The following is a 12,341-nucleotide window of genomic DNA, read 5'->3' as shown; positions in this document are numbered from 1 at the left end:
GTTGGGCTCTGTGCTGACAGCTCAGAGCCTGGAGCCTGCCTTGAATTCTGTGTCTCCCTCTCTCTCTGCCCCTCCCCTGCTTACTAACTTTGGTGCTCTCTCGCTCTCTCTCTCAAAAATAAAAACATTAAGAAAAATGTTTTTGTTTTTTTTGTTTTTTTTTTTTTTTTTTTTTTTTTTTTTTTTAATGTTTTTTATTTATTTTTGGGACAGACAGAGACAGAGCATGAACGGGGGAGGGGCAGAGAGAGAGGGAGACACAGAATTGGAAACAGGCTCCAGGCTCCGAGCCATCAGCCCAGAGCCCGACGCGGGGCTCGAACTCACGGACCGCGAGATCGTGACCTGGCTGAAGTCGGACGCTTAACCGACTGCGCCACCCAGGCGCCCCAAGAAAAATGTTTTAAGAAGAGTGAGCCAGGGGGTGCCTGGGTGGTTCAGTCGGTTATGCCGCAGACTTCGGCTCAGGTTGTGATCTCAGGTTTGTGAGTTCAAGCCCGGCGTCGGGTCTGTGCTGACAGCTCAGAGCCTGGAGCCTGCTTCGAATTCCGTGTCTCCCTGTCTCTCTGGCCCTCCCCCATTCACACTCTGTCTCTCAAAAATAAATAAACATTAAAAAAAAAAAGTGAGCCAGAATGAATGAATGCTCTATTTCTGGTTTGTATGCAGCTGCAATGGATAGATGTTGACAACAATTCCAAGCAAGGAGAAACAATGATAGCTGTTGTGCAATATCATTTATATAAATTAAAACCATGCATATCTTTACAACACTATATATTTGAAGAATAGAGCTACAGAAGAAATAAACAGGAGGTGTCTGACTAGAATGGAAGTGGGAATAGAAAGTAGAAATAGAATAAAACTAGGATGAGGTGCCACTCTGACATGTCAGGCAAGAGCTCAAGAGTTGGATTGATTATGAACTACCCAAGGTCTGTAAGAAATAGAAAAGTGAAGATGGCTCCCATGCCCTACCTAATTAACTTGGCTTAATCTTACTTGGGTTAGAAACTATTTTCTTTACAGCCAGGGGACAAGCCCCCACCTGCCCGCTTTCCTGCTCATTTGTGTCTAAAGTCCCCTTCTGCCTTTCTCATCACAGTCACTCCCTACTCCCAGCTCACCTTTGGGAGTGTCGCCAACAAGTCCATCATATTTTTCTGCCACAAAGGGACTTCGAAGCTTTGAACTACGAATCCAGGTGCAGGTTCCTGAGAGTTTCAGCTTGGTGGGTTTTTTGTTGTTGTTTTTGTTAATTTACTTTTATTTTACAGAAAGAGAGGGAGTGAGCAGGGGAGAGGGACAGAGAATCCTCTCGCTCTGTCGAGCGGGTCTCAATCCAGAACTCTGGGTTCATGACCTGAGTGGAAATCAAGAGCTGGAGGCTCAACTGGCTGAGCCACCCAGGCGCCCCTAAAAAAATTGTATAATTTACATACTATAAAGTTCACCCATTTAAAATGTACAATTTTATGTTTTTTTAGTATTACGGAGCTAACCATCACGTAATCTAATTCTTGAATCTTTTTATCATCCCCAATAGAAACCCTGTACTCTTACTTAGCTTCATTCGGTTTTTTAATTACATTTATCTCTCCGCCAGGGTTGGGAGTAAAAAGCTCAGAGGGCTGGTCACTGTCCACCAGAGAAATGTGCAGCCTGGGGCCCCACTGAGATCGGTTATCACTTGGCAGGCCATACCTGGATAGACAACCTGGAAGCTTGAACTGGTGCTATGCAAAGATATATTTTTCAATATGTATGTTTTTGAAAAATGATAAATGCTCATGGCAAGGCTAAAAGGATGTCCGGGAGAACCCCATCACCACCACCACACACCCTTTCCGGACCTCTACTCCTGAGGCTACCATTTAACAGTTTGCCCTGCGTCTTCCCACAGAAGTCCTTCTGGAAGAGATTTTTACCCCAGGAAAAAAGGAACCATAGAGTAGCTCTCTAAGTGGAATCCGCCAAGGAGTGAGCCAGGGAGTGAGGGCATGGCTGGAAGGCTGAGGTCCCTAAGACTACATGCCCCTGCCCTGCCTTGAAGGTCCTGTAGTCCTGCCTTGGGTGGCCGCACGCCTTGGCTGGGGTGAGGGAGAGTCTAGCACCGACCACCGGAGCATCTGGAGAACTGGAACCTAACTGTGCTTAGGGGAGGGTCCACAGGCCCTCATCAGGAACTGTTTCCAGAGCTGCAGCGTTTAGGATATATGTGTGTGGATGCCTAGTGTGTGTGAACATATGGAGGTTGTGTGAGGATGTGTGTCCACCGTGTGTGAGAACACGTGCGTGCTGGGTGAGCAAGTGTGCACGTGGTATGTATGCGCTGTTTTCACTTTGTGAGGATGTGTGCACTGAGAAACTATCCTACATGTATAATGCTTTGAGTGTGCGTACTGTGTGGGGACGTGTGTTTACATCGGTGTGTGCACGCTACGTGTAAGCAGCGTATGAGGACTATGTACACACCGGGTGTGCTTGCGCGCTGAGTGAAGACCGGTGTGCACGTCGAACGTGCGCGCGGTATGTGCGCGTGCTGTGAGAACTAGTGCACACGTTGCATGTGCATGCCGCGTGCTTGTGTTGTGTGAGGGTCAGTGTGCCCCTCGCTTGTGCACGCGGTGCGCGTGCGCGGCGTGAGAAACGGTGCGCACTTCGCACGTGCACGCCGAGTGCGCAAGCTGTGTGAGAAGGACGCGTGCGCGTGCGGACGCGCGCGGGTCCGGTGCGGCGCGGCGGCTGGGGCAGTGCGTCTGTGTGGTTCGCGCGTCCCTATGGAGCGCGGCGGTGGTTGCGGGGCTGGAGCGGGGACCGAGGGGGCTGCGCGGGGATCCCCTCTCCCTGGGAAGATGGCCGAGTCGGGTGCGGTGCGGACCTCGCCGCCCAACCACCGGCCTTCAGGTAGGGCCCCTGGGGTGCGGCGGACGCGTGGGGGCTTCAGGTCCCCCCAGGGGCGGGGCGGACCCGCCGTGGGCCGCGCAGGGTAGCGGCTCTGGAGCGCGCGGGGCGGGGACGCAGCGCGGTGCTGGGCTAAACGCCCTTCCCCCGGCTCCAGGTCGACTGGGTGCGGTACCCAGCCAGGGCCGCGTCGCTCGAGGTGCCAGTGGCAGGGTCCCCTCTCAGGTGGCCTGAGTGAGTGAGTGAGTGCACTCGGGGGTGGCTTAAGGTGGGTGGCAAGTATGTTTGCTGTGGGAAGCTTGGATGCCTCGCGGAGCAGCCGGCGTGGGGGGCGGGGGGCACTGGGGCAGGCCGAGCGGGCTCCGGGGGGTCTCCGGGGCCTGCGCGCCCGCCCACTGTGCGTCTTGGGAAATGCGCGCGAGCGGCAGCTGCAGCCCGCCGCGAAGGTGGCCGGCTTTCGTGCTTCGCGGCATCCCGGGGGCAGAACCGGTACGTCACCCACCGGCAGGCGGCGAACGGAGCGCGAGCCCCAGGCCGGTTTCCCCTGGCACCCGCAGGCGCTCCCGCAGGCCTCGGGTGCGTTGCCCAGGGGTCTGGTGGGGCCGCAGGCCCCCTCAAGTGGCAGTGCGACCACTGCATCTCCCAGCCCGCGAGGCTGCAACTGCTAGGAGCTGTGGACGGCTGGTCTCCGGACTGGCTGCCCCAAAATGAGCGAAGCAGGGGGAGATTTTGAGGACATTTGGTAGAATTTTAGATAAGCAGGTCTCATGTCTTCTGACGTTCTGTGAAGTGGTTGCAGGTAGTGCGGGGGTGTAAGCAACGTGGAAACCGATTTCATGCTGTTTTTTCCTGGCAACACCTTTTTTTTTTTTTTTTAAGTTAATGTGACCTATTTTTAAAACATCTTTTTTACTGTAGTAGAACATGCATACCACAAAAGCGCACAGATCGTAAGTATGTGGCTAGAAGAATTATCACATAGTGAAGATATGAGTATTTTTTATGAGGTGAACCAAGGAAGGCAAAGAAGTCAAGGGAAATGTTCTTTAGTCACTTAAAACATGCTTTTCATGGTGGGTGGGAGATATTTTCTGATTGGGCCTTCATTTGCATCATTCACAGAAGGTGGTGGCTTAAATCTTCCCCAATTTGCGTTTTCAACATGCATTTTTTAAAGGCAGAATTTAACAAATATCACAGGTTAGTGTTATAAATACTATAAATATGTATACTTCTGTTTTCATCCTTTTTGCTTAATTTGAGAAACTCAGATGTGTCTGCTAGGGAAGCACCCACAACCCACCAACCCACCTACCCATCAGAATCAGCCTTGGGGGAGGGAGACCTAGTGGAAGAAAATATTGGAAAGGTTGTGGAAGCTCACAGTTTAAATTGGGAATTTAAATAATAGGTTATTTCCATGTTTTAAAGGCACGGAAATGCTATGGTTGTGCTTGCAATTTATCTGTGGGATTTAAATTTTTTTTTTTTTTTCAACGTTTTTTTTTTTTTTTTTTTTTTTTTTTTAATTTATTTTTGGGACAGAGAGAGACATAGCATGAACGGGGGAGGGGCAGAGAGAGAGGGAGACACAGAATCGGAAACAGGCTCCAGGCTCTGAGCCATCAGCCCAGAGCCTGACGCGGGGCTCGAACTCACGGACCGCGAGATCGTGACCTGGCTGAAGTCGGACGCTTAACCGACTGCGCCACCCAGGCGCCCCTAAATTTTTTGAAGGAACTTAGTAAGGAGGCATTCTTACTAAGTTCTAGTAGGAAACTTTATTATAGAACTATTTTAATGCACTCTCTACTGATATTAAGATTAGCTTAAAGCTGTTTCCCTTTATTTGGAATTGGAACCATGGAGAAAAGACGTGTGAAGGTTTAAAATATTACACTTACATGTATTCCGGTGGTTGTGGAAAAATTGTGGAGTGTATCATTTAGGTACCAGGTAGTACGATGGTTTGCTCTTTCGAAGGCTTGGTGAGGCTAGGTACTTAGAAAAATAATGTCATCCTCAGAAAAATCTTGATTGTTGAGGTTTTATTATAATCCATCCTGGATACAGATCATTCTTGGTTGCCCGGAGGCCTCATCATTTGGGATCCATTCCTAATGAGATTCAACCTGCACATTTGGGGGTTATGAGTTGGTGAGTGGTTTTCCTAGGAGCTGTTGTAGAAGGTGGCACAGGAATACCTCTGGTTGTTTCTTTCAATGATAGGTTCTTCCAAAATTGAAATCCTATGTGTGTTCCCATTATCCAGCAGTGATGCTTTCTTTCTTTCCTTTTGTTTACTGCCAGGATGAAAGTCACCAAATAAACGGTTCCTTCTAGTTGCTTGTGTTATATGTACCATATAACTAACGACGAGCAAGCGCCTGTTGCTTGGATCTGCTTAAATACCTTTGGCCAGCAGATAGAATCACTGGATCTCAGCTGTCAGACTGCTTCAGTGTCACACAGGGTCTGTGCTTCGCTCAGCCTGAACTGCCCCCCTTTTCTCTTTTCCCTTTCCAGGATTCACCTTCTCTAGGCTCCTCTCCCTGAGAATTAAGGAACTTCCTCTTGTCTGTGCCTGCAGCATCTCCAGTGAAGCACTCTTATTCTGCCTGTGTTACATTAACCTTCCAGTTCCTCTCAGCAGATGTTCTTTGAGTGCCCACTGTAAGCAGGACCTGGTGCTGGTGGCTTCTGCCGTTGCTGAAGCTAAGGAGATTGAGTTCCAGAATGCCTGGGTGTGAATGCCACCTTGCCACTTTCCTGCGGTCTCAACTCAGGGAAGTCATTTGACATCTTTAGCTTCAGTTTTCTCATCTTTAAAATGGACTTAACAATACCTCTATGGGGAGATAGAAGCAGTGCTCTGAGGACGAAGGAACTAGTATCTGTAAAGCAGTGCCTGACACACGTACGTACTCAAGCTAGTTAGCAGTTATTTCCCATTATATCATTGCTTGAGAGCAAGGCCCGGATCTAGGTTATAGGTGCCTCTTTCAGTGCCACCTGGTACAGAGGATGGCTGCATGGTCATGCTACCCCTTTTCAGAGTTTCTGCACACAGTAGATCTATAACTGATGTTTAACAATTGCATTATGCTAGAAATAGCTATACTGGGTTGAGAGCTTAGTAAATATTCATGAGTTAGATTAAAGAAGTGTGTTGGTGGGGTTTGTGATAGTGGATTTTTTTTAAGATTTTATTTTTAAGTAATCTCTATACCCAACAGGGGCCTTGAACTCATAACCCTGAGATCAAGAGTCACATGCTCTACTGACTAAGCCAGCCAGGCGCCCCGTCATAGTGGAGTTACGGAGCATATTTTCTAAGGGCCCGTTGAGTTTTCTGGTGCATTTGATTGGTGAATATTGTTTATTGAGTTGAACTCGTTTGCCCACTGTTCCTTAATAAAGAGAGCATTGCTGTGAGGAAAGATGAGGTTCCTCATTGTCCTTCCACTTGCATGTCTTCCATTTCCTGCCCTACATCGGGATAAAGTTAGGGTGCAGAACTCATCCACCTCTGAGGTCGGTCAATGAAGGCCTTAATCTCCTTTCCTGTCAGGAAGCATTTTTGCTTAAGAAGTTTTCCTCTTTTTAAAAGCCCCATGATTAGCAGAGCTCAGGTTGTGGCTTAAGCCAAAGGGAGACAGGTATGAGTGAGCTACACAGCTTTCAAGCAGTCATGCCACATGATCCTTTGGAATGGCAGAGTCTGTCCCCAGGGTAAACAGCTCCTAGCTGGCACTGGGTTCATTCGCTATCTGAAAATACCTGATTTTCCTCTTTTTGAAAAAAATTTTTTAAAAAATGTATCATTTATTTTTGAGAGATCGTGAGCAGAAGCTGGGGAGGGACAGAGAGAGGGGAACGGAAGATCTGAAGCGGGCTCTCAGCTGATAGCAGCAAGCCCCATGCGGGGCTTGAACTCACAAACTGTGACATCATGACCTGAGAAGATGTCGGATGTTCAACCAGCTGAACCCCCCCAGCTGCCCCTGCTTTTCATTTTAATCCCAAATAGGCTGGCATCTTTCAGCCCCAAACAACCCTATGGAATGCTTCTTGGTCTTTTGTCATTTACACCCTCTTCATTTTACCCTCCTCTTTACTATGCAGTAATAACTTCAGTGAGACAACATTAATATACTATACATTCACCCATTTAAAATGCACAATTTGGGGCACCTGGGTGGCTCAGTCCATTAGGCATCCAACTTCAGCTCAGGTCACGATCTTACAGTTCCTGAGTTCAAGGCCCGCGTCCGGCTCTGTGCTGACAGCTCGGAGCCTGGAGCCTGTTTCGGATTCTGTCTCCTTCTCTCTCTGCCCCTCCCCTGCTTGCACTCTGTCTGCCTGTCTCTCTCTCTCTCTCCCTCCCAAAAATAAATAAACATTAAAAAAAATTAAAATGCACAATTCACTGGTTTTCAGTATTTTCACAAAGTTGTGCACCCATTACCACAATCAATTTTAGAACATTTTCATCATTCCGCAGAGAAGCCCCACAACAATTAGCAGTCATTCCATATTATCCCTTGCCACCTGCTTCCTAAGCACTGGCAGCCACCCATCTACCCTGTCTCTGTAGAGACCTCTAGGGTTCTGCCGTGGTGGTCTTCAGCCTTTGGAGCATACATATGTTCTTGCCCAGCAGTTCATGGGTAGGTCTTCATGTATCAGAGTTTTAGAAATCATTATTCTGTACTCTCCATCTTTCAGGTGTCCAATACTTGATTTCACCACAAAGCCTTGCCTTTTGGCATTCTATGCAGTCTACTTCCCGGGGCCTGGAAGGCAGCAGAACCTGTATGTAGCCTCCCAGACAGCCTGCAGTTACACACTGCGAATACATGTGTTCATTTTAGCTCCTCAGATGGTAACAGCTGGCAATTGTTGAGCAACTTCTGTGCCAAGCACCATTATAAGCACTTGTCATACCTTATTTTACTTTATTCCTCACATCCACTCTTTATACTTTTGTTTCCTGTGTTTTTTATCCTCATTTTAGAGATGTTTAAATTCTCTATTGGTATGTAACAAACCGCTCCAAACTTACTATTTCTCATGATTCTGGAGGTTAGTTGGACTCATTTGAGTGGTTCTGTTCTGTGCGGTGTCAGCTGGAGTCACAGTCAGCTGAGAGTTCGCTTGGGCTTGAAGTGTCCAACATGGTCTGTCATGGGCCAGGTGTCTAATCACAGGGAGTCTTTCCTGGACTTCTCACAGCAAAGCAGCTGTGTTTCAAGAGTGAGGAAGCAGAAGTTGCCAGTTGTCTTAAGGCCTGGGCTTGAAAGTCCCAGAATGTCCCTTTTGCGGCATCCAGTGGTTAAAGCGAGTCACAAGGCCAGCCCAGATTGAAGGGGAGGGGAAATAGACTCTACTTCTTGATGTGAGGAGTGGCAAGCGCCTACTGGTAGAGGAGGAATCTCCATTTTTGGAGATTCTCTACTGCAACAGGTAAGTACTTTGAATGTAAGAGAGGTTAAGTAATTTGCTCAAGGTCATATGGTAAGTGGCAAGCCACTATGTTTGACTCCAGAATTAAGTATTCTTAACCTTCATGCCATTGTGCCTTTCCAGATAGATTATAACAAACTCCTTTAGCACGTGGACCGTGCCTCTCACATCTTCTGCACCCCTCTTGAGATCTACCTCAGTGCTATTGGTCCATATTTTTTTAAGGCTTTTGTGTGCCTTTTCCTTGGTACACAGGTTTTCTCCCCAGTGGTAATGAGAACCCACATTTCTTAGAATTTTAGTAAAAATTTTATTAGTTAAAATGCTTAGAGGAGGAGAGGTTCCATTTAACAGGATTTCTAGTTCCCCAGGTATTAACTCCCCACTCTTCCTGTGCCGGCCTTTATTGTAGGGCTCTGGAATATCTCCTTAGTATACTTCTATTTGGACACTGTTGGGTGTTACTTAGGATTGCAGTTCTTCGGTCATCACTCTGGAAGGCCCATGGAAGATTCTCTTATACTCTAAGCCAGTGTATCTCTAATTTTGGCAACCAGTTTGGTTGGTTTTTTTTTTCCTAATTTCCAATCTGTTATTGACTAATATCTTGGTAAAATACAATAAAAAAGATTTACTAGAAAAATTAAAAAAAAACATGGAAAATACAACTCCTGATTTTTTTTTTTTTTTAACATTTTTTATTTATTTTTGGGACAGAGAGAGACAGAGCATGAACGGGGGAGGGGCAGAGAGAGAGGGAGACACAGAATCGGAAACAGGCTCCAGGCTCTGAGCCAGCAGCCCAGAGCCTGACGCGGGGCTCGAACTCACGGACCGCGAGATCGTGACCTGGCTGAAGTCGGACGCTTAACCGACTGCGCCACCCAGGCGCCCCTTGATTTTTAATATTAGATTAGATATTAGATTCCAAGACGTCAGTGGATATTAGATTACACTGTCACATTGCTCTAAATGTGTCTAAATGCATGCTCTCAATTTATGTCCTTATTGTGAGTGATGACAAACAGTAGGAAGACTGGCACCGGTCCACAGGCCACGCTCAGTAGCTCTGCCCTGGGCCAGCATTTCCTAAAGGGTATGGTACACAAGAGGATTTTAGGTTACTTGTGGATAAATTTATCTTTTCAATTTTAGGCTAATAGTTCTGTGGATTTTAAAAACTTTATTGTAAAAATGCAACTAGTACATCAAACTCTAATCAAACTGTAATTTCATGAATATTTTCAGAATGAGTAGAAAATGAAAACTTATTTTAAAGAAAAATACTAAGTAGTATAGGTTGATGCTGGTTAATACAAATAGAATGCTAGCCACACATGTAATCCTAAATTTTCTAATAGCTACATTTAAACAAGTAAAAATAAACAGTGAAATTAATATAAAACAATTTATTTAACCCAGTATAACCAAAATATGATCATTTCAACATGTAATTAATATAAAGAATTATTAATAGGAAATTTCACAATCTGTTCTTTGCACGGAGTCTTCCAAAACCAGTATATATTATGTACTTCCAGGACATCTTCATTTGGACTAGTCACATTTCAAGTGCTCAGTAAGCAATTTTGGTTAGTTGCTAGCATATTAGACAGCAGTCACTGATGTCGAACATTTCCATCATGGCAGAAAGTTCTTTTGGTCTAGGAATGAGATCACAGTCCCATAGGGCATGGCGGTATTGAGTGCTGTGGAGGGTGGTATGAAGAGCAGAATATGTGCTGTGGTATTCAGTCCAGCAGGGGAGGGCTTAGTGGAAATGGAAAGATACTTTGATACAAATGGTCTCCCCTACAATGAGGCCAAACAGGCTTGATCCCCAGGCTCTTGAAGGAAGAAGTTGCTTTTGCATTCCCCAGTGTGGGCAAGTGGTAAGGTCCTCACACAGATTGTCGTCATGGGGACTTGACAGGCTGTGGAAAGAGGGTAAACTTGACTTTATGGTAATTGTTGAGCTGTTATCCATGGAAAGCGTGGTATAATATTGATAGAAAGGTGGGAGGAGACAGCAGTGTTAACCGGCTCAGGGTCTCCGAGGTTCAGTGCTGGGGTCAAGTGGGGAATCCTCTCTGCTGGGTGGGATTTGCTGAGCTGCATTGGGATGGGTTCTGTGAGGTCAGATCTGGTCATTTCCCCCCAGAGTTGGTATTGTACCTTCCTAGCACTTGTTTACAGAAACTGTTGATGAGCAACAAGTTCCTGCTGGTTCACAGGACAGACTCTGGGCACCACATTTTTGGGTAGTTCCAGTGAATTCTTGGGCTGGTCCCACCTCCTGTGTCCTGGGTTTGATTATGTGAGAAAGCTGGCACTGATTATAAAGGGACTTAGTTGGGCAGAGCCAGTTAGCCAGCATTCACTTGCAGGGCCTGTGGGACAAGTCCTTGCCCAGGCTGAGTTGTCTTTCTCCTGAGCAGTTGGTCTTTGTCTACCTTTGACACCAAGTCTTTGAGAATTAACTATTAGCTTAGCAAGTCTACCAATGTGGAACCCCAGTTGCTGTGGTAGGTATATTGGATAAGCTTCCTTCTTGTTTTTTTTAAAATGTTTATTATTTTGAGGTGGCGGGTGGGGGGGGGGCGGGGGCGGAGAGAACATGTGAGCAGAGGAGGGACAGAGAGAAGGAGAGAGAGAATCCCAAGCAGGCTACACACTGTCAACACAGAGCCCTATGTAACTTTCTTCTTAGCTCCATTTTTCTATCTTTACTCTTGTTTTTCTTTTTCTCACTTTTTATATTTATTTCTGCTCTATTTTATATAAGCAGAAGGAGAAAGAGAAAGAGGGCATAAATGAATACCTGAAATTAATAAGTACAGAGCAGGAAATGCCCCTGTAGCTTGTGTCTTTTACCAGGCACCTAAAGCCCTTAATTAAGCAGTGCTTTGTACCCGTTTCACAACAGCACCTTAATATGTGCCCTTAACTTGAAACAACCATCTGAATTGTAAACTAGACAAAACAGGATTCTCTTGGACTTATTTTTTACCCCCTACCCCCAAGATTCCTGTCCTCTTTCATGAGCACCCAGGCATGCATTCTGCTTGCTAGAAGGAACCATCCTTGTGCATGGGAGTAGTGTGAGTTTTTGCTCTTTTCTATCTTAATTGTGTGTGTTGGGTTCTCTTGAGCCCCAGTGAAGGGTGACAGTTGGTGGCGAAATATTATGACAGCCTTCAGTAGAAGCTTTACTTCCACTTGGATAATTACCAATTATCCCCCCAGTGGAGGTATGTGTCATGAACAAAATTTAGGTGATCATTTTCATTAGCTAGGTAACCAATATTATTTAAGCTGTTTTAGTTACATCCTCAGACTAAAAACTCTCTTTACAAAACTACTGATTCTGATTGCAGTCTTATTACTGCAAAACATGTCTCTGCTCTCCTTTTTCCCTTCTCACCCACCTAAATTTCTACTTCATTTGATTTTGTTTTTGTCAGTCATGAATTATTTCTAAAGAATAATTGCTGCTTATTAATGGTCCATTAATTTCCACATATTCCTAATCTTCTGGAATGAGATTAGCTCTTGTATAGAAGAACAGTTAAGAGAGCAGAATGTGGACTGTTTCACTGTACCCTGTTAGCTTTCATTTTTCTTCGTTATTTTTTTACTTCCTCTCAGTTTTGACTGAAGGACCTTTGATTGGTGCCTTTCTACTAAGGAGTGCTGAATGTCCTTTTTGATCCCTAATTTCATCTTCATTAGTTAAAAATTAAAAGGATTCTTTCCACTTTGGTGTGTAAAGATGATTTCAGCGTGAATACCTCTTATAATCAGACCAATTCAAGCGGGAGATACCATGCATGAGGACCAGCGCTGTCTAATAGAAGTTTCCGGGAGGATGGAAACGTTCTATGTCTGTTCCATATGGTAGCCACCAGTCATCATGTGGCTATGGAGCCCTGAGGAACTGAGTTTTTAATTGTATTTGATTTTAGATAATT

General features: G+C 45.7%; 1 protein-coding gene across 12 annotated transcripts in view; it reads left to right on the top strand.

The window, feature by feature from the left end:
- The first annotated feature begins 2,703 nt into the window (after positions 1–2,703).
- MAP7D2 (MAP7 domain containing 2) overlaps positions 2,704–12,341 on the top strand; it is a 112,933-nt gene continuing 103,295 nt past the window's right edge. For 3 of the 12 annotated variants that reach the window (XM_058712483.1, XM_058712482.1, XM_058712481.1), the window contains exon 1: positions 2,705–2,907. In XM_058712483.1, the coding sequence (XP_058568466.1) occupies positions 2,781–2,907 (127 nt within the window). In that variant the 5' untranslated portion in view covers positions 2,705–2,780. Of the gene's footprint in view, positions 2,908–3,055; positions 3,173–12,341 lie in introns of those variants that run through there. The other 9 variants (XM_058712492.1, XM_058712491.1, XM_058712487.1 and 6 more) reach the window with 7 other exon arrangements.

The sequence above is a fragment of the Neofelis nebulosa genome, chromosome X (genome assembly GCF_028018385.1).
Source record: "Neofelis nebulosa isolate mNeoNeb1 chromosome X, mNeoNeb1.pri, whole genome shotgun sequence".
NCBI lineage: Eukaryota > Metazoa > Chordata > Mammalia > Carnivora > Felidae > Neofelis > Neofelis nebulosa.
The sequence above is the reverse complement of the archived record's forward strand: the minus strand, read 5'-3'. Positions and strand labels throughout refer to the sequence as shown.